We start from the raw sequence: 20,200 nt of genomic DNA, 5'->3' as shown, positions 1-20,200 counted from the left end.
CCCTCATCCTTCATTCTCGATTTCCCATTCCGTCATCGCAATCCTATCCCATAGGAATCCCATGATTTGGCACTTTCCGGGGCTGCCTAAGGCAATAAGGATAGCAATTCTATGTGGGAATACTCGTAGTACAAGAACATTTCATATGAGGAATAGTCCAAAGACTGGGTCTTGTTTTCATTCGTCATCCTAAGAGATTTCCCAGAGGAATAGAGAAAATAGGAAAATATTAATCTCCCCATCTAGAGAAATAAAGTTTATTAATCATTATTACCAATTTGGCAGCCGTTCCCCCCCCGCCTCTTTACCGCCACATCAGCACACAAGAATGGAAAATGTATCTGAATCAATAAACCGACACCTCATCGAAGTAGGAGAACCGGAGTAAATGCAGCGGAAAATGGCTTAAAAATACAAACACCCGTAGTCCTCCGCCTCCGCCTCCGCCACCGCCTCCCCTCTTGTCTATCACCGAGAAATAACTCATTCGCCCAGGGAACACGAGGGAGCACTCACCTACCCAGACACCCAGACACCCAGCAATCCACCCACAAAACCACACACATATACTCGTATTCGTACTCCTGTCCCTGTCCCTGTCCCTGTCCTGGTCTGTCCTGTCCTGGCCGTGGGGCTTGGGGCTGTTGTGGCTGTTGGCAGCTCAGTTCCGTTCAGTACTCGGCAGACAAATGGACGTGCCCGGTGCAGACGTGAGTCAGACGCGAGTGCGGACACGGCAAGCATATGGGGAGCAGAGCAGAGCAGAGCAGGCAAATCCGAAAAAAAGGGAAAAATCCCTTCCCTCTTTTGCAGAGCTCGTAGTCTGCAGGCATAAAGTAATTTCTTTTGTTTTTAACGTCCTGCAGTTAATACATTTGCATTGTGCACGCAAAGGCACGCACACACCCGCCCCCCTTCCCCCACACACCCAGACACCCAGACACCCAGACACCCAGACATGTGGGTGCTTTCGGAATGCTCCCCCAGACAGAACAAAGAGCTTCCCGTGCCGCACACCTTGGCAGTCCTTGGAGTAGTCCCCGGTAATCCAAAGCGAGCGTTTCTCGAGCTTTTAACGCGGCAAACCAAAGAGTTCCTCCCTCTGCACCCTGTCCACCCTGTGGACAATCATTATCGTTCCATACGGGTACATAAATATTTATTGTGCACCCGTGTGCATATGTGTTTATGCCACAAATTCATCGTCCTGCCCGTTGGAGGCGATGGGGCGATGGGTTGGCTTCCAGATGGCTGACAGAGATATTGAGTTTGATTCATCAGCAAAACGAGTAGAGTAGAATCGATAATGTACCCGTGACGGTGGCCATTGGTAGCCTCTAAAGCATTATGAAAACCAACTGAAAGCCTTTCTAGTGCTGGGAGGGAGCTCTTTGTTCAACCATTTGTTGTATCAGACCGCCATCTGAGTGGAGTCGCATCCCAGGCAATGCGTGTCCCTGCTTTCATCACTAATGTGTCTCCACTGTCTCTGCTGTGTGCCCCTTTCGGACAATGCGATCGCGACAAAAGGCAAATCAAGCAGAACACAAATCCACACGAGTGTGGAGAGAGTGCGCCCCCCCCCAAGCGGTTCGGTGATGAAACCCCACAGGGCCATTAATTGTAAGTCGTCTAGTTTTTTGTCGCCACTTCGGACACACTATCGCTGGCCACCCCGCCATCCTGCCTCCTTTTGTGGCTGCAACTGCGACTGGTCTGTTCTTTTAGTTGTGTTTGTAATTTATGCGGCTTCCCCGGCCCCCTCCCCTGCCCACTCCATTCCGTTCCGTTCCGTTCCTCATTAGAGCTACGGAAGAAGGCGCATAACGAGAGCCGTATTTCAAGCCCCTGCCCATCCCCATTCCCGTCGAAAATTATCCTCCCAGATTCGAGTTGTGCAAATTGTGAAATTAGAGAGCAATCAAGGCGTAAAGTTTACTTGTTATTTCCTGGAAGAGCCACACCGAATGGGGGCGAGAAAATATATATTTTCTAATGTCCTTTCACGAGCCGGAAAAATCGGGTTGCCATGGCGGCGGTGGCGTCGACAATAACAACAACAGAAAACCAGAGAAGAGAAGAATAACAACCATGGAAATGCGGAAATGCACAACAGGCTTTGGGGATAGACATATGTACATACGAGTAAATACACATGTACATACATACATCTGTATGTGTGTGTGTCCTGAAGAGCAAATCGCATGTCAATGACCATCTTCTGGGAAAACGGTAAAATCTTTTGCCTGTTTGCCAAAGGCTTCCCCAGAATCTGTTTGTCGAGGGAGGGACTGCTTTTCATGTCCAGCACTTTGCGAGTTGTCGTTGTCGTTGGAAAGTCCCTTCGAAGATCAAGAACATCCTTCTGAGATGAGTCGAGAACAGGGCCTGCCCGCTCCTCCATCAATCCAGCTTATGGAAAGCCGTCATCCTTCGATGTCCCTACAAATTTATCTGGTGGTGGGTGCATTTGGAAAATCAAGGAAAATGTACCCAGAGATATCAATTCTTATGGAATACACGCCACTATATGTACATCCATATGTATGTAGGTCTCTGCGTCCCTATGTACATACTTCGTGGGGCTCGTGGGGAAGTGCCAGGCGCAGAGAATAAGTGGACTACAAAGAGGACAAAGTGAAAAGCTATAATCAGATTTAATTAAACACGAAATTGGAGCACTGCCTCTGCCTCTGCCTCTGCCTCTGCCTCTGCCTCTGGCTCCTTAGCTGGGAGGCACAGCGTATGTGTGGGAGACGGTGCCCGGGTCCGGTCCCCAGCTCGCACTTGGGTGCTTGATGCATGTGCTGTTGTATGTTGCATTATTATGTCGCAGGACATGGGGCGACTAGCGACTAGAGGGAACGCAGCTCCCCTTCTGATGGAGTTGGAGTGGAGCCAAGCCTGCGGCGGGCTGGCTGGCCGCTCGGACTCACACGTGGCTGCGCTTCACTGATAAACCGCACCACGGGTCGTATGCGTAATAATTCATTTTGTTTATTCCTCCCCTCCAGAGAACAGAGGGGGATCCCCCAAGAATATGGAACTCTGAGGATAGAGGAGGCTCCCTTGGAGGCTCCTTTCTCTTCTCCCACTATCCTTTTGCTATCCTTTACAAAATACATGACTCTAGCAGACCACAAACTGTCATCGCCCACTGTTTGCCAGCGGCAAGCTGCTCTCCCCCTCTCTTGGAACTCAATTTGGTCTAATTCGTCTTTTTGTTTGCAGAACGAAATTGGAACGAGGATAAAATCCGTTAATGTCCATCGCGCGAAATGAGGAGACAGCCGCTCCAGCGAGGAGGAGAAAATTCATAAATGAAAGCTCCTAATTGCCGAAGAATGACGGACTAAGGGGAACAAAAGCAGAGCAAACTTTTCGGCCACAAACATCAGCAGCGGCAGCGGCTGCGGCAGCGGCAGCGGAATCGGTGGAACCGCGAAAATTGTGCCACCGCAGAGGAAGCGCAGAGGATGCTGTTAATGCCCACATCGTGTGGGCCGGGGCCACCCGCGGGCCCCAATGGCGCGGGAGCTGATGGCGGCGGCCCAGCGGAGGTCGCCCGACGAAGGACGGCGGCACCGGCATCGGGCAGTCCCAAATGGCTGCTAATGCTGCTGATGCTCTTTGCCATTCTCGCCAGGATGCCGCACAGCCAGGTGGCGGCTGAGAAGAGCAAGCACTGTGAGTATCACCTAGAGATATATACCATACGATTCCCTCTACTGACTGGACAGCTGGTCCTCCAGCAAGACCACAGAGGAGCCCTCCAGCCCACATATGTATGCACATCCCCGTTTGCACATCGAATATTTGGCATTTTTACGTTTAATTTAAATCAAAAATCGACAAGCTGGGAATGTATGTGTGTGTGTGTGTGTCCCCTCCCCACCCCACCCCACCCACTTGGGTGCGCCCGTTGGGTCGATGTCGAAGAGTCATCTCGCACAATAAAATCTGTCAGCAGCTTAGTTTTATGTGTGGTTTCTTCTCTCGAGAGTTTTTCCGATTTTTCTTCGCTCGGCAATAAACATTTGTTTGGGGCAGAGGTGGGGGCGGGGGCGGAGGCGGAGGTGCATCAAAATGTTGCCAGCGGAAAAGATGAGAAGAAATGTAAATGGACGGACGGACTACAATACGCGTAAAAAACCGACACGTATGTGTCTGTGTGTGTGTGTGTGTGGCGTGTGGCATTGTGGCACATTGTGGGTAATTCATTCAGTTGCCGCAAATGGTTTATGTTGTAAATAAAGAACAAATAAATATAGTTTTACGATGCACTGTCCGTACGGGTCGGACGTGCATAGGCATATATTTGGGGCATATACGGGCCCTGAACGGGAGCAAAGGTCAGCCACCAAAGGGTATCAATTGGGGCCGGGGACTGGAGTTTTATTTGGGTTTAAGCTACCAACAAACAGCCAGCACAGATGGCCACAACAGGCAGGAAATTTGTGAAAATTAATCCAATTAGTTTTCGTACAGCAAAGACATGCCATGCCAATAATTCACTTTAAGGCTAATACGGCCCCGGCCCCCAGCCGCAGGCACACCTTTAGCCTGGTAAGTAATCCAGACGAGTACGAGTACGGGTTGGAGCCTAATGTCGGAAATAGTCCGATTATGAGCCGGCTGAGGGAGCAGAGAGTATCGTATGTGCCCAAGTGTATGGTTTCCTCTGCCTCTCCGAGGGGCGTGCACCAACTGCACCACTGTACAAGTAGCAGCCGCAATTGCCGGCCCATGAAATGGAAATTACTCAGGCGGCGCGCGTTGCATCCTCCCTGCGCGAAAGTTGTTGCCGCAAATTATTTCCGTATTCCAGCATTAAATCATAATTAAAATTTCAAGTAAAACAACTTACATGTCAGGCCGTCGGTGGGGGGTGTCGGCGGGGAGTGGGGCTGGCAAAAGTTTCCTTGTCGAGGGCGCAGAAAAAGTTCATTGCATACTTATTTGGGCTTGTTTCCGGTTGCCGCCGAAGCGTCTGCCGCCGCGTCGCCGCCTAATTGCAGCCTCCTCCACAAAAAGCACAGTCGGATGACGAATGTGGCTGCTGACGGGGATTGCGCCCCCCAATAAATGGATAATTTCAGAGGGATTGGTGGAACACCATCTGGAAACTGGAAACTGTAATGCCTGGAGTTCTTCCTTACTGATTCCGCAAACATTTATCCAAGAAATGCCTCCAAGAGTGCTCTCCAGCCTTCCAGAAGCATCGATCGACTGTTCGTGGGCCTGGTTTTGGTGTCTTTTTGCTCATTTCCGGCGACAAGAACGGACACGCTTAGTTGCACTCCCCGCTGTCGCTGTCGCTGTCGCTGCTCTGCTGATGCTGCTCTTTGCGTTGCGGTGTTTGCTGTGGCAACACACACACACAAACACACATAGATACAGACAAAGTCGGTAGCCAAAGGAGGCATCGCCTGTCCTCGGCAGACTTGTGGCCCACGTGGCGTGTACTTAATTTCTCATGCCCCATGCTCCATGCTTCATGCTCCATGCCGGGGCGCGTTTACTTTTTTACCGGCCACATACTTAGTACGTGTTTCCCCTTCCCCTTCCACTGCTGCTGCCCCTCCCCCATTGGCGTCGCCTGTGCCTGCGCCTCTGCCTCTGCCGGCGGCAGCATTGAAGAAGACTTTTCAACTCGTTCAACAAAATTGTGCACAAAAGTTTCATAATTAATTTCATGTTAAGTGGCAATGCAAAGGAAGGGCGGTGGCGGTGGCGGTTGAGGGGCGTGGCCTGCCTGCCTGCCACAGTGCTCTCCTACGTCCCCCCACCCCCCCGATTTACTCTGCTTCTCCACCCCTCGACGGCTGGTGCCTTTAATTTGAATTGTCATTTCCTCTGTCCTTTCTTCAACACTCTTCTGCCCGCCACAGAAGCACCGGTGTCGTCTGCCTGCCATCCGGTTGCCAGGCACAGCCACAGCCACTGCCACGCCCCCACCACCCCCACCCCCCCCCATCATGCCGCACGTTCAAGTTGATTAGCGTAACTTATAATGACTCGCACGAGCAGCGACTCTCGTGTGGGGCAAACTTGTTGGCTGTTGTTCTGTGGCTCCCATTCCGAGCTCCGTGTTGCCCAAACACTTGCAAACAGTTACTTACAAAAGTAAATACACCGAGATAGGGGGAGATGTGTGTGTGTGTGGGGTGTGGGGTGTGGGGCACATTTGCAAGTGGTTTTCATAATTACTTTGTGTGAGCACTTCATACGAATACGAATCCGACTACGAATACGAGTGCACTTCTCCAGGGATGGCCATCGATAGTTCATTCCTGCTGGTGCTCACTGTACACGGAGACTCCCCGCATTCGAATGCCTCAGATATTTATTTCGTTGAGCTGGAATTTTATTATAATGACAGCATTGCGTATGTTTTGATAAGGGATCCGATCCAATCCTGACAGCACGCACGCCCATCCCTCTCCCTCTCCCTCGCCCCTCGCCCCATGCCACTCCCCTCCCCTTCCCCCCTACCATCCCACCATTGTGTGATTCTTTTGCAATATTGCGAGCATTATACGTTTTTATAAAATATGTCACGTTGCCTGCCCCGCCCCCAACCTGTTCACCGATTCCCCTTTCCCGATGGCCGACTGCCAATAAATTTGTGAGAAAAACAAATGTCGACGTCGAAGAAGTGGCATAAAACTTTTGCTCTTTGTGTGGCATAAATATGAATGAATGGATTTGCTCCTGCAGTGGAAGGAACGAGCAAATGGGAGGGGGAGTGGAAGGGGCAGTGGGAATGGCAGTGGGACCAACTGGTCCACTGCGGCATGTACATCGAGAGACGAGACCAGAGCCAGCCAGGGTCCTGGGGGTTGGGTGCTGAAATTATGAAAAGGAGCCAAAGGCTTTCCAGGGGCAATAAATTTTAATTTTCTTAAAATCCATCCGCATACGAAATGAGATTCGTAACAAGCCGCAGCCGCATCCACACCATTTCTGGCTCTGTCTTTGGCTTTGGCTCTGTCTTTGGCTCAGTCTTTGGCTCTGTCTCTGGCTCTGTCTTTGGCTCTGTCTTTGGCTCTGTCTTTGGCTCCGTCTTTGGCTCTGTCTTTGGCTCTTTCTTTGGCTCTGTCCGGATCCGCACTTGAACGCTGATGTTCGATATATCTAGGCGCATATATGGACTCCGACAATGCTCGTTATTGATTCCACAGTACGTCCAATGATTGATTTTCCAGATCTATTTATGGAACGGTGAATCTGCTCAGTTCTGGGGATCTTTTGTTCTACTCGCAGCGCCGCCATAAATCCTGCCCGGGCGACCATGATTCAGCTGCTTAGCGATCCTTGGCTGGCGGGTCGGGTCACAGTCAAATGCGCAGATAAATGTTTATGGAAGATAAATTGCAGCGAGAGGACACAAATCGGGTGAAGCATAATAAATTCCATTTGTAGTGGGCTCCTATGCGGGGGGGGGGTTAGCAAATAGGGAGCCAAATCGACTATTGATGCGTTGGCATCTCGCGTGGCATGGTGGCATGGTGGCAGGGAGCTGCCACCGACATTGCTTGTTTGTTGGGTCCGAAGGAGGGGGGGTGGGGCGATCATTTATCAACATTTCGGGGCCTGCTGGAGGGAGGCGAGGGGGCAAGTAATCACTTGCCATTCCAAACCGCTTCATGCACACATAATACCACGAGTATTGTCGATTTTGTAGAGCTCGTGCCACTTTCGAGTCTCAGCAGATTGGGGAATCCCTGTTCCTGGGATCACAGATGACCCCCTCTGCGGGTAGGGACTTCTTACAGACCGGCCAGAGGGATAATTCAAGCTCAAAGGAACTCATCAGCGCCCAGGCGCTCCACCAATCACTAATCTCACTTGTTCTGGCCGCAGCAAGCCCTCGAAAGACACAGGGCTGCCCCAAATAATCCCGGCACGACTTTCCCTTATTTATTTTTGGGCAATCTGTGGACACAAGAAGCCCCGGACAAGACGACGAGGCGTAGTCCTGCAAGGAGCGGGCCACAAAAGGACATGCACCCTCCTCCCTCCACCCGCCCGCATTGTGCCTCCGGTTAAGCACACGAATCCCTTTTGTAATCAAATGCACAGAAAATTGTATTCCATTCAACGAAAATGCCGAGTCCCAAACCTCTTTCGTGTCCGCCGGATGGGGCTTTGTATCGCCGGCCCTGTGTGGCGCTGTGTGGCGCTGTGTGCTGGTGGGTGGGGTGCCGTGTGTGGGTGGTGTGGGTGCGTGATCCACTTAGGCGGTGCGGAGGGGACTCGCGCGCCCGCTAAACAAAGCCGTAGAATTATCTGCCGGGCCGAGTCCCCGGGACGGGCAGGGCCGTGCAGGACGGGGCGTTGGAGGCGTTGAAGGCGTTGGAGGCGGCTCCGGGCGGAGCTGAAAGAAAAATATTACCAGAAGAAGCTCGTAGACAATAGCCCGGCGAAATGCGAAATGCGAAATGCTCGTAAGTAAGCAACAATAATGAAAGAAAGAAAAGAAAAACAACAGCAACAATGGCGTAATAAACTAACGGCAAAGTCGATCCCAGCTCGGATCCCGAAACTATGCAAAAAGTTTTCTCTTTGTTTTTCGCGTCGCAGGAGCCAAAGAAGAGCCAGAGAAAAAATTCGCAAGACGACGAAGAAGAAGCGAAAGATTCGCCGCGGCTGCAAAAATGGAATTAATAATAAAAAAAAAAAATAAGAAGAATAATTTTCGAAAAATAGTTAAGCCCCTTTTATAGGCCGGAGCCGAAGCCCAGGCCAGATGGGGCGGCCCCTGGTGGTAGGGGCAGGGGGCAGGGGGCAGAAATTTAATTAACAATTTGCGAAAGGCAAATAAACAAAAGCGCGCCGGCAGGGCTTCCACACGACCATCAGTTATCCTGGCGGATTTCTGCCGACTCCGGCAGTGATCTGCTGCCCGGATTGAGTGTCCGGCTAGCCGGGCCGACAAGTTGAGAGCTATTTGACAAGTTCTTAGTGAAAAGTTGAGCCTGGCATAATTAAACTGGTCCTCTGCCCCCTGCCCCCCGCCCCCACTCGCCCTTTGGCCCCGATTGCCAATCGCAACTGCCAAAGTTTGTTCAATCATAAAATGGGAAAAGAGAAGGAACCCAGTTCAATCGGGTCGAAGGCAGCCCCATAGAGAGGGGCCGGCCGGACAAGTGTCCCAAGTCCGTCCTTTTCTCAGGGAATACATTCCCGGCAAAAGGACTTGCCAAACTTTTGACTATTCAAACATTATGACAGGCGAGGCGACAATTCGCTTGATTATTGCCCAGGAACGGAATGGAACGGAATGGAATGGAATGGAACGGAAGGAAGGACGACGCGTCGGCAAACTTCAATGAATCTTATCGTCTGGCTGGGCCATTTCGGCCCCCATATCTCCCTGGCTGACGCCTATTTCAAAGTTCTTTCATTAGTTTGGCTGGCACTTCATCTTCGTTGCACGCTCGAGTGACTCGGGCCCCTTGCCCCGCCTTGCCTCCCTGCCTCCTTGGGCAAACTGCTGCCGCTTCTCATGATTTCATGGGATCTACGCAATGCAATGTTTGTTTCCCCAGGAGCTGGCACCAGAAATAGCAGCTCTCGCTTATTTTCTTTATTGATTCACACCTCAACCTCCTCCACCTTGGAGTCCTCCAGCTGCTTGAACTGCACCAAGATGACCAGATACGTGGTGACGGCCGAGAAGATCTTGAAGAGCGTTGAGTTGTCGATGGCGAAGAAGCCGTAGGCCGTGAACTGCACCTCCTGCTTGATGCTTTTGGTGAGGAACTTGTCGATGATGTTCTGGAACTCCTTGCTCTTGCCGTAGACGCGGGCCAGGATCTGGGACGTGGTGTTGGCCGCCGAGGCCAGGCAGTCGCAGGAGCTGCAGATGACGGCCATGGTTACGGCCTCGGCCAGGACCCAGGCGCAGGACAGGCCCATGGTGTCGGCCAAGTCCGGGTGCTCGCTGGACGACCTGGCGGTCAGCGTGGAGAAGGCCAGGTAGCTCTGGTTCGTGACCGTGTAGAAGGCGAAGCCGAAGAAGAACAGCAGCCCCACGCCGGCCACGGAGTTCATGTTCTCCGTGATGTAGCGCAGCTTGCAGAACACCTCGATCAGGTTGCTCAGCTCGCGCCAGTTCTCGCGGTCGCTCCTCCGCCCGCCGGGGCCCTCCTGGCGCGTGAACTCGTCCAGCCGCCGGTTGAGGAACTCGATGCGCAGGGCCAGGCTCTTGAGGACGGTGCGCAGATAGACGGCGAACACGCCCGAGTAGAGCATCTGCAGGCTGTAGACCAGCATCAGGACGCACTGCCGCCTGGCCCCGATGCCGCTCAGGAAGTGGACGTAGTAGAAGGCCACCAGCACCACGCTCGTCGAGGTCGCGGCCACCAGGGCCCCCGGCAGGCGGCAGCTGTAGCTCTCCCTGAAGCCGTTCGCCTCCAGGTACTCGTCGATCCTGGCCACGTCCCGCAGGGTGCCCCAGTGCTTGGACCCGTTGTGCACGCTGGAGAGCACCATCATCGTGTAGCTGCAGATGCAGAAGAGCGTCTCGATGGTGCGATTGATCTCCTCGGTGTCGCCCAGGGAGCTGGCCACCAGCCTGTACTCCTGCGAGGCGAACAGCACGTCCTGGCACAGCAGCGCCGAGCTGACCAGCAGCAGGGCGGCCACCCCCCGGCCGTACCACCGGCCCCATCTGCCCAGCCGAAAGTTCTCCTCATTCTCGCCGCTGAAGAAGGGCAGCAGGCCGCACACCTGCGTGGGCAGGGCCATGGCCCTGATGTCGTCCAGGATTTTCATTCCGTCCGTCGTCTGTTGTTGGTCCTTCGAGCAGCAGACCCAGTATGGCGGACTCGAGCGGAGGTCGTAGGCCTGTAGGCCTGTAGGCCAGGTTCCTAGTTCATTAGCTGAAATTGACAGGCATTTAATAGACCTCTGGGTAATGGAAATGCTGTACATTGGGAATCGATCACCTGCCTGCACTATTGCTTTCACCATTGATTCCTCACCGAGTCCAGGGGCTCATCGGCGGGTCCCATCAGCTGCAGTTTCGGGTGGAAAGTGAAAATTCATTGGGTAATTGCTCATAATGCTCATAATCGTGGAGCTCGAAAGCGGCTCCCAATGCGTCCCGCAAATTGGCCAATTACTTTGACAAACCGTCGACGGTGGACGGTGACGGTTTGACGGACAGCCCCCGGGGACAGGCGTGGCCGTGCAGGGATTATGCTCATTATGCAAACCGCCGGGAAGTGCGGCGGCCACGCCACGGATGAGCGGCGCTGGATGGAAATGGCAATGGAAACGGAGGAAATCGCTGGTGCGAAAGGCATTTACTTCAATTATTTCATTAGGGCAGCCCTCCGCTCGCTGCGACGGAGGCAGCGGCAAAGCAAAAGCCCGGAGGCGTCATCTGGCCCAATCCGGGGCCGAGTCCACAAAAGATGCCATCGAATTTTGGTCGCGCTAATGGAGCGTGTGAGTCCGGCACCAGCTGTCGGCCGTCGGCCGTCGGCTGTCGGCTGTCGGCTGTCGGAGCCAGGCTCCAGCTTAGTCAACCGAGAGCGAGGGCCTGGGACATGGCGAGTGGAGCCGAGGAGCCGAGGAGCCGAGGAGCAGTGGGTGGTACGATGATGACATCACACGGACGCCCGGGGTCATTGGGGGCCAGCAAAATTCAATATTGGAGCACAGGAAATTCATTGTTTAACCTTTGTTGCTTAAATTGCTCAAATTCCTGCCATTAGTTTGACAAACGAGCCAGCGAAATTATTTTGTTGCAACCAACTTGCCCCGGCACATCCGGACGTGGCAGAGCCAGGGCCTGGACCCGGACCCGGACCTGGACCTGGACCTGGACCTGGGCTGCAGAAGGACTGAAGCGGGAGCAGATGATCGAAAACCGAGCAGATTTCCAGGCAAAGTTTTTGCCACAAAGCACCACATTCCCCCATGCCCCATGGCTCCGGGGCTTTTGGGGCACGCACCGAGCTGGCTCCTGCTGTGGTTTCGGTGCGTTCCGTTGTTGCTGCTGCCACTCCTTGTGGCATCTACGGTAGCAGCATCCTCGGATATGCCCGGCTTCGACTGAGCAACTGGGGCTCCACTGCTGCAGATTTATTTGCGGTTTTGCATAATCACTGAAAATTAGTTTAAAACATTTACATTAAATTTGCATTTCAATGTCGATGGTCGGGTCGGTTCGGGTCGGGCCGGGTCAGGTCAGGGTCTGGGTTCGGTGGAAGTCTGCGAAGGTCTGTCAATGGATGTCCGGGGAACCCTCTGTTCTTGGAGACTGTCCTCGGGCTGTAGTGCGTCTGAGAACATTAATGCGATTACCGATTCGTTAAAACTGAGGCACATTCGAGTTTTGAAGGCGCCGAAAGCGCAGATACTCAGACAGGACTTGTGTGCAACGTAGTCCTCCTGGACTCCTGGATTGAGGCCCCCGAAATCGTCAGAAATAAGCCATTAAGTTATCTTCGTGTTTGCTGGGAAGTCCCTTGGGAGGCCGACTGCAGAAGTCCTCTAACGCGAGCAGGAAACATTCCTCAGACGCATCCTTGCGCTGCATTTTAAACACACATTGAGGATGTTTGTCCTGCTCCGTGATTATACGTACCACGTACCCTGGGCGGGGCTCCTCCTTGCCTGGGCAGGGAGTAGTTCCAGCTTCCAAGGAGCTGTACTCAATATTTGTCTAGCCGAAGGAGAGACTCATCGAACATCTCAAAGGTGGTGCCGGGGAAATGCGGAAACATTCGCCAAAGATTCGTTTATTTGCGAATGTGGCTCTGGGCGCCACCTTCCATTCCATGCGTGTGGCGGGGCTCCGGGGAGTCCGGGGAGTCCCAGAGCCCCAGAGCCCCAGAGTGTGTGTGTGTTCGAGGGATGCGGACGGAATTAGACGAGCGTGTCAGCAGAGTAAACATCATTTTCCTCAAAGCAACCCAAAGCCGAGGCCGAAGTAAAGACATCAACCGTCCAGGGATGTGGGACGTGGGATGTGCGACAGGATGGGACTGCAGCTTGGGGTCTGGGGTGAACGCATTAAAGACCACCAAGCACATCCGGACAGAGCCCAGTGCCGTTCCCCCGGCCGGAAGCATTAAGCTGCGGAGCTCCTGCCGGGACTGGCTCCTGCGAGGGCCATTACCAGTGCGATTCCGGGTCCCGCGAGCTATGAGGAGGTTGCTCTGTGGGCCAGTGGTGTTTTCGTGTGGTTTGGCCGCACCATCGGAGGGTTGTCCAGGGCTCCAAGGTTCCTTCTGGTGTCTTCGGGCCAAAAAAAGACTGGGCGGGCATTATTAGTCGATTAATAACGCGGGCGGGCGGAGAGCGCGACTGGGAAATCCCACGAATTAATTATGCTAATTTTAATCCTTTCGCCAGTGCTTTAATGTGAACAAATGATATTCCGACCGAATAATCCCCCGCCCCGCCCCACCCCACCCTTAACCGAGCCGACAGATGAGGCTCCTGCCGGCCGGGGGCACCGGGGGGAGAAAGGGGACACATTTTGAGTAGCAATACCCGTAGATATTCCAGCATTCGACTGTCCGACGAGGTATCTGTCTTCCGTTTTGATGTGGGACACATTCGCCCATTAAGCCAGGCATTATCCCTAATTTCGGAAATGCCATTTTTCCCTGCTCTGTGGTTTTTTTTTGTGTGTACTGCCATCTGCCATCTGCCATCTGCCATCTGCCACACCCAGTGCTCGCCCCATCCCTCTCCCTCTCTCTCTCTCTATCTCTTCCTCGAGTGCATAAACAAAGTGGAGATAAAGACACTTCTGCACATTTGTGAGTCCCAGTGTCTGTGTGATGGAGATGAGGAGTAGGATGAGGAGGAGGAGTAGGAGTAGGAGGACCTGGAGCTGAACTTGAGGCATGTTGCAATTCCATCTGGCAGATCCGCGACTACCTTCCGCTCCACACACTCCCCCCCGGCGGCAAATGGAATTGTTTTCCCTTTGCTCCCCCGACATTTGTGACAGAAAAGCCTTAATTTATAGAAAATGTATCTGCCGTGGCTCCTGCTGGGGGTGTCGGGTATGTCACATGGGCTTCAACGCTCCGCGCGGCTTTCGTTTGTCTTTCGCTCCGCACAGACCCGACAGACCCGACAGACCCGACAGTCCCGACAGCCCGAGGCAGCTACGATTTGCTGTGCCTGTCCTCCAACCTCCGTCCTGCGTCCTGCGTCCTGCGTCCTCCTTCTGCTGTCTATCTCTCTGCTCGTCTTGGTCCCTGTGGGGATCAGGGAAGAGTTCGGTTCAGCGCAGCGCTGCTGCACGATAATCCCAGTACACACTCCTGCTACACATGGGTAAGCTGAGGCAGAGCAGCTCTAGGCCGCTCCTGGCCAGAAATGATTGAAGGATTCCATTCCATTCCATTCCTTTCCATTCTATGCCATTCCATACCCCGTTGGCTTGCCCGGGAGCCAATGATGCCCGGTACTTGTAGCGGAAATAGCATCCGAGCACTCTGCTCTGTATTTCCACTCCACAACGTAATTGATATTTTGCAAGTGTCTCCATCCATCTCATCCACTCTGCTGCCCACCTCTCCTCCTCCTCCTCCTCCGCCTCTCCTCTCCCTTCCCATATGTCTGTGGCAGACATTCTATATCTCGCTTTTCGCCAATCCATTCCCATTCCCACTGCTATTCCCATCCCATTACACACATGGGATGCAGATGCATCTGTGGCTGTCGGAAAGTACAGTTTGCACTCCAACACACGCCGTATGTGGCGATAACACAACTTTGGATATCGCCTATCGACAGCCTGTTACAATTAACAGTAAAAAATTGTTTATGGAGAGGGGATAATGGGGACAATTGGACTCTACAATAACTCCAATTCCGGAACTGTTTGCTTTTTACCTGAAAAACAATTAACTAAAACACTAGAAAAATCACAAAAAAAAAGAACTAAATACGAAAATTGAGGATTCTGCGGAATTACGAGAAAATGTAATTATCAAAAATAGAGTTATAGAAAATACATATGTATATATGCGGAAAATAGAAATATGTGTAATAAGAAAAATTGAAGAGAAAATAGAGAAAAACAGTATAAGGAGAAATGCAAGACAGAAGGACTCACCTGTTCCCATAATGCCATAGCGTTGAATATTATTTGCTGTTCCTTTCATTGTCTTGCTGTTGTTTTCACACACACACACACAAACACTTAAAATAAATATGAGTTATCACACACACACACACTGACACCTTAAGACCTCATGGAGTCTTTATTCGATTGATTTTAGTGCAATCACTGATCTGTTTCCAAGAAAAAAAAAAAAAAAAATTTTTTAAATAAAATTATTTCCCGTTTCATTTTGCACTGATCACTGATAATTTTTTTCAAAAAAAGCTAAAAAAAAAAATAAACCATTTTTTCACACACACAAAGAAATTATTTAAAATGAATTACCACCCACAAACACGCACAAGGTCTCGGGGTGCACAACAAATCGATATTTTCGTAAAAAAAGTCAATTATTCTGCGTTTTTTCACTTGAGTTGCATTTTGCCGCCGGCAAAACATGAAACGCGTGACTTAAATAACCGCTTTGAATGAGGGAGCGGGGGGGAAACTGAGAAGGCTGTGATAAGCGTGAATGTGTATGCAGATCAGAGCTTTGCTTAGAAGTCGGTCTTTGTTTCTCTCTCCCCGACTCACAGCAAAAGCGAGAGCAAAAGTTAGCGGCCGAATTAGCTCGAAGTCCATATGTATGTATGTATGTATTTGTACACAGGTGATCACAGTGAAATCAGTGCATTTCGGTACGGGCGCATTTCATTAAACTGGTGATTAAAGAAGAGACCGGGGGAAACTGATAAAGCTGTGAAGAGAGTGCAGCAGCGTGGGCGGCAAAAAGCTTCTTGCTCTCCCAGCAAAGAACGAGCGAAAGTTAGTGGCCGGTGAGAGCAGAGCGGTGCGGCAGAGCAGCGTAGGCGAGTCAAAGCTCGGCTTGCAGATCGGCCATCCCTCCCTATCACACAGCAAAGAACGAAATCGGATGTTTGTGGCCGAGCAAGAGCATGGCTGAGTAGATCACAGACAAATGATGTTACTCTCGTGTTCTTTCGCTGTTAGCTCGCTGCTAGACTTACAGCCCTGTTACAGTTTGCTCTGTCGCTGTTGGCTCGCCTCTAAATTAACATGCCTCTGTAAACGGTTGCATGGGTAGTATTGCGTAAGAGAAACGAAAGGCTTACGCATTTAATTTAAAACCAAATAATGCAATTACTGCATATAGAATTTTGTGTGCGAGTGGGAGGGGGTACAACGAATTTATCTAGTCTCCACTATCAGTATCTGGTCGCGTTACATCTGGTGGATAATCGAAAATGTTGCTTCAATTTAGTGGTATTTTCGGAAGCTGTTAGCGTTGTTGTGTTTCTTGCGAGTACTACTGTGGCCTTAGCAAGCTAACTGACCAGGCACTCCGTTGCCTTGTCCAAGTTCCAGTTCTCACTCGAGAGGACGCTGCGCGCATCATCCTCGGCGAAGCCCTTTTCGACGAGAAGCTGGATTTTTGAGTCGAACTCGGGAAAGGTGTGCGGACCGCCGGCGTAGGCATGGGTCCAGTGCTTGGCGGTACGCAGAAACAGATCGTGCTGGTTCCTGAACTGGTATGCCACCAAGGAGCTCCGTGGATCCGGCTGGGCAGCGGCCAACAAGGCCTGCAGAGACAGCATCGCCGTGCGCAGCGTCATCGCCGCTGCCCACTTGTCCTCGAGTATGTCCGGGCAAATGGTGCCAGTCACGAACGAGACGTTCGGGTGCCAAATGAGCGTCATAAAACGAACCTGCCACAAGATGCAGTTCATTTAAGCCATCTACCTGTGCTGCAGTGCCGCTTTGCGGAAACTCACCTTCGGTGGACTGTCCGGATACTCCTCGGGCACTTTTATTTCCAGTGTATACTTCCCCCCCTCGTATGGCGTGTTGGGGGGGCCGCTTATCTCGCCCCTCAGATCTGTCCAACTGCCGTTGACCCGTTCGATTTTTATGGGACACCGCTCGATCTCCTCGCTGTGTAGGAGTTCCTCCAGCTCACTCTTTATCCGTGAAACAGCTGTACTCGCCATGATTTTTTTGTGGATCTGTTGTTGTTTTTTTATTTTGTTGTTTCAATACCTGCAATCGTTCCGAGCTGGCTCCCAACTCCTGGCTTGCCTTTTTGATATGAATTTCAACACACAAACGACAAAGCTAAATGTGATTATAAATTCTTTTTTCTCTTAATTCTAATATATAACAAGACGCATGGATGCCCAGTTGCACCCTAGAGCAAATAATGCAACCAACATGCGAAGTGGAGCAGAAGGAACCTACAGAACAGAAAATGTGCGTGTGAGCACGTCGCAATTTCGTGAATCTTAATCACAAGAGGTTTTAGGGTCTTGTTAAACATATTTCTGAGAGTCAAACGGTATATTTGGCTGCTCCTAGCACCTACAATGTGGTACCAAGAGCTCAAAGAGCTTTCAGCATTTTTCACTTCTGGAAGGCCCACTGAAAGTTACTCGGCAACTGGCTTGTGTCCAATTTTCGCAGGTAGCACAGGAGGCAAGAACCCCCCCACCGCCAAAGGCCCATTTCCTTGCCTTTCTCTGCTATTTACTTTGGCGGAGATCAAAGAGAAATGTGTAACTAAATTGCCAATTACATATAAAGCAGGAGAAACTGTCTCCCTCGCCATGAGCCCATAGGGCGGGGCGGGTCTGCACCTGACAGGGCAGGAGCTGAAACAAAGGGCTGGCGGCGGTCCCTGTCCCCATCCCCGTCCCCATCCCCATCCCCGTCCCCGTCAGACATTCACAATCCAATTGTGAATTCAATTTTGAAGTTGGCAACGCGGGGACAACAACATTTGCGACCGAAAATAAGGCATTTACCACGAGAAAGAAATAAAGAGAGAGAGGGAGAGAGAAAGAGATGTAGCCACACATGATTGGGGGCCTTCTTTCGGTAGTCCAAGTTTCCAAGGTCCCTTAGATAAGGTGAGGCACATTTCTACTACTACTACTACTACTTATGGTGGGAGCCCTGCTATCCTTGGAAGACCTCACCTCATATTACTACGTCTCTTCCATCTCCGCTCTCTCTGCCATTCTCCTGCGGAGTACGAGGAGTGTGTGCAAGGCGTAAAACGAATTTGTAGTAAATTCCTTCGCCGTTCCTTCTCTGCTCTCGCCTCCCTCTCACGTCGCCCTCCTCCAACCGCCCCGGCGTTGATGCGTCGTCATCTTGTGCGTTTTATTGGAGAGAAATTGAATTAGTGGCGGCGGCGGCGGTGGCGACGGCGGCAGCGGCGGGAACGGAAGCGGTTGCTAAGCAGGAAATTGCCTGAAATCAGGCGCACGTAAGCCCCACAGTGCTGTGCTGCCACACACCCCCCGCTGCCCACCCCCGGAGCTGGCTTCCATTAAAGGCCGGCCACGGACCGTAACTGGAGTCATCGTCCTGGCCCTGGCACGCGTTGGCTTTATTGCTGCCGGAACTGCCGGAGTCTGGCCGTGCCCGGCGGCTTCATTTGCATGCGCGCCGACGTCCAGCCATCAGTAGCTCCTGGAAATGGCCCTCGTTCCCTGTTAATGCATTTCGCACTTAAGCGCTATAGTTTTCGCCATCAAACTAATTAAAAGTTGCTTAAACAACGCGGAACTACTTTCCAGCAGATGGCTTCTCCGCGCACAGTTCTTGGCGCTGGCGCTGGCGCTGGTCATTAGCTGATTTTGATTGACCCTCAGCGCGAATCACCAAGAGTGCCGGAGCTGTCTCTATGGCTTCTGAAGGCTAAAAGTGGAAAATTAAAGTGCATTATATATTATTTAATTGGAATTGCCCATTAGCCAAGGAAAGAATGGAGTTAAACGATCTCTCTGCCATTTCAATGATCTATTTAGTCGAGTCCTTGTCCTCCTATGGGCATTAAGAGTCCAGATTAGGCATTAGCGTGTGTATGTATGTATGGTGATGCATATTTGATGAACTATTATGCACGTACATATGTACACCTTACAGTACACATAAGCGAGTACGGGTATGTACACAGTCAGTGAAGTGCAGTCGGGCGGCTTCTGGGCAGAAACGCAACTGGTGCGCACGGGAAACAAGCACGGGAGCAAGTAGCACGCGAAACGAAGCGTAAATGAATTTTTCATCCCTCCATTAAAACGTAAGTGCACATTTTCCGGCGCAGCGCACGAGACGCCCCGCCATTAAGGCAAAGGAAGTGGCCCGCAGAGCCCCAAGATGGCGGGCTCCGGAGATTGTGAGGGAGTCTGGGTCTGAGGCTTGTAGGCCACAGAAGCCCAACCCAACGCTTTTCCATATCCGATAGATACGTGCATATATGTGCATGTGTATGTGTAATAATCAATAACCGACTGCTGGTGGCTCTCTCCGTTCTGTTCCGCAGATTACATGCAGTCGCTGTGCAAGAATCACTTTCTGCAGCAGCTCTACCGTAAGATCGACGGAGCCGTTCTCTGGTCCCAGAACGAGCGCAATCTGGACTGCATCATCACGTTCCAGACGCACTCGGTGCTGCAGCGCTTCATGCTCCGCTTCGACATGCTCCAGCTGGACTGCAACGACCACCTGCTGGTCTACGACGGAGCCCATGCCGTCTCCACGCCCAAGGTAAGTCCCACCGTGCCATCTCTTGATCCTTTTCAGCATAATTGCTTTGGGGGCTACCTGAATCCCGGCCAACCACGTCTCTGTGTCTGTTCTTTGGGGGAGGATGGGAACGGCTACGTGTCACACATTTTTATTAGCAAAAACGCTAATTTGCATATGCAAATCGAAAAGGAAGCGGATCCCACCATCTAAGCCCATATTTGCATAGGTGGTGGGATCCTTTATTGCCTTTATTGATTTGCTCGGCAATAGCTTATCCCCCGTGGAGGGGGGAGGGGGAGGTCGAGGCGAACAATTAGATTGTGATACAAACTTGCCTGGTGCCACCGGGCAGGCGCTGCCCGATCCCAAATTAGACTTCTTTGAAGCCCCAAAAATGATCAGAACGTCCCGAATGTACCCATATATCGAAGACCGACTGTACACTGGTAATCACAGCGCATCCTGTGGATGGGGATGCCATCGATGGGAGTATGCAAATCGGTACACATGTGAGCTGCCTGCCGTCTGCCGTCTGCCGCCTGCCGCCTGCTGCCTGCTGCCATG

General features: G+C 51.8%; 3 protein-coding genes across 5 annotated transcripts in view; 1 reads left to right on the top strand and 2 right to left on the bottom strand.

Annotated features, from left to right (window-relative positions):
* LOC108152853 overlaps positions 1-20,200 on the top strand; it is a 33,287-nt gene that overhangs the window by 4,734 nt on the left and 8,353 nt on the right. For all 3 annotated transcript variants that reach the window (XM_033386868.1, XM_017282472.2, XM_017282471.2), the window contains exons 2-3: positions 3,232-3,687; positions 19,431-19,654. In XM_033386868.1, the coding sequence (XP_033242759.1) occupies positions 3,477-3,687; positions 19,431-19,654 (435 nt within the window). In that variant the 5' untranslated portion in view covers positions 3,232-3,476. The remainder of the gene's footprint in view (positions 1-3,231; positions 3,688-19,430; positions 19,655-20,200) is intronic.
* On the bottom strand, positions 9,554-13,445 carry LOC108152852 (gustatory receptor 68a). The gene has a single exon (XM_033386867.1). The coding sequence runs from the start codon at positions 10,978-10,980 to the stop codon at positions 9,601-9,603; it is 1,380 nt and encodes a 459-aa protein (XP_033242758.1). The 5' UTR covers positions 10,981-13,445; the 3' UTR covers positions 9,554-9,600.
* Positions 16,275-17,179, bottom strand: LOC108152854 (ubiquitin-conjugating enzyme E2-22 kDa-like). Its single transcript, XM_017282473.2, has 2 exons — positions 16,879-17,179; positions 16,275-16,812 (listed from the first exon to the last, which is right to left on the bottom strand). Exons 1-2 carry the CDS (start codon positions 17,092-17,094, stop codon positions 16,432-16,434), a joined length of 597 nt encoding a protein of 198 aa, XP_017137962.1. The 5' UTR covers positions 17,095-17,179; the 3' UTR covers positions 16,275-16,431.

The sequence above is a fragment of the Drosophila miranda genome, chromosome XR, assembly GCF_003369915.1.
Source record: "Drosophila miranda strain MSH22 chromosome XR, D.miranda_PacBio2.1, whole genome shotgun sequence".
In the NCBI taxonomy this organism is placed as follows: domain Eukaryota; kingdom Metazoa; phylum Arthropoda; class Insecta; order Diptera; family Drosophilidae; genus Drosophila; species Drosophila miranda.
This window is presented reverse-complemented; position numbering and strand designations above follow the sequence as displayed.

What these genes read in the sequence shown, in the direction of transcription:
- LOC108152854 (XM_017282473.2), bottom strand. Translation starts at nt 17,094, where the DNA reads ATGGCGAGTACAGCTGTTTCACGGATAAAGAGTGAGCTGGAGGAACTC. An exon ending in ATCCGGACAGTCCACCGAAG is followed by an intron (nt 16,813 to 16,878) that starts GTGAGTTTCCGC and finishes ATCTTGTGGCAG; the next exon opens with GTTCGTTTTATGACGCTCAT.
- LOC108152852 (XM_033386867.1), bottom strand. Translation starts at nt 10,980, where the DNA reads ATGGTGAAAGCAATAGTGCAGGCAGGTGATCGATTCCCAATGTACAGC.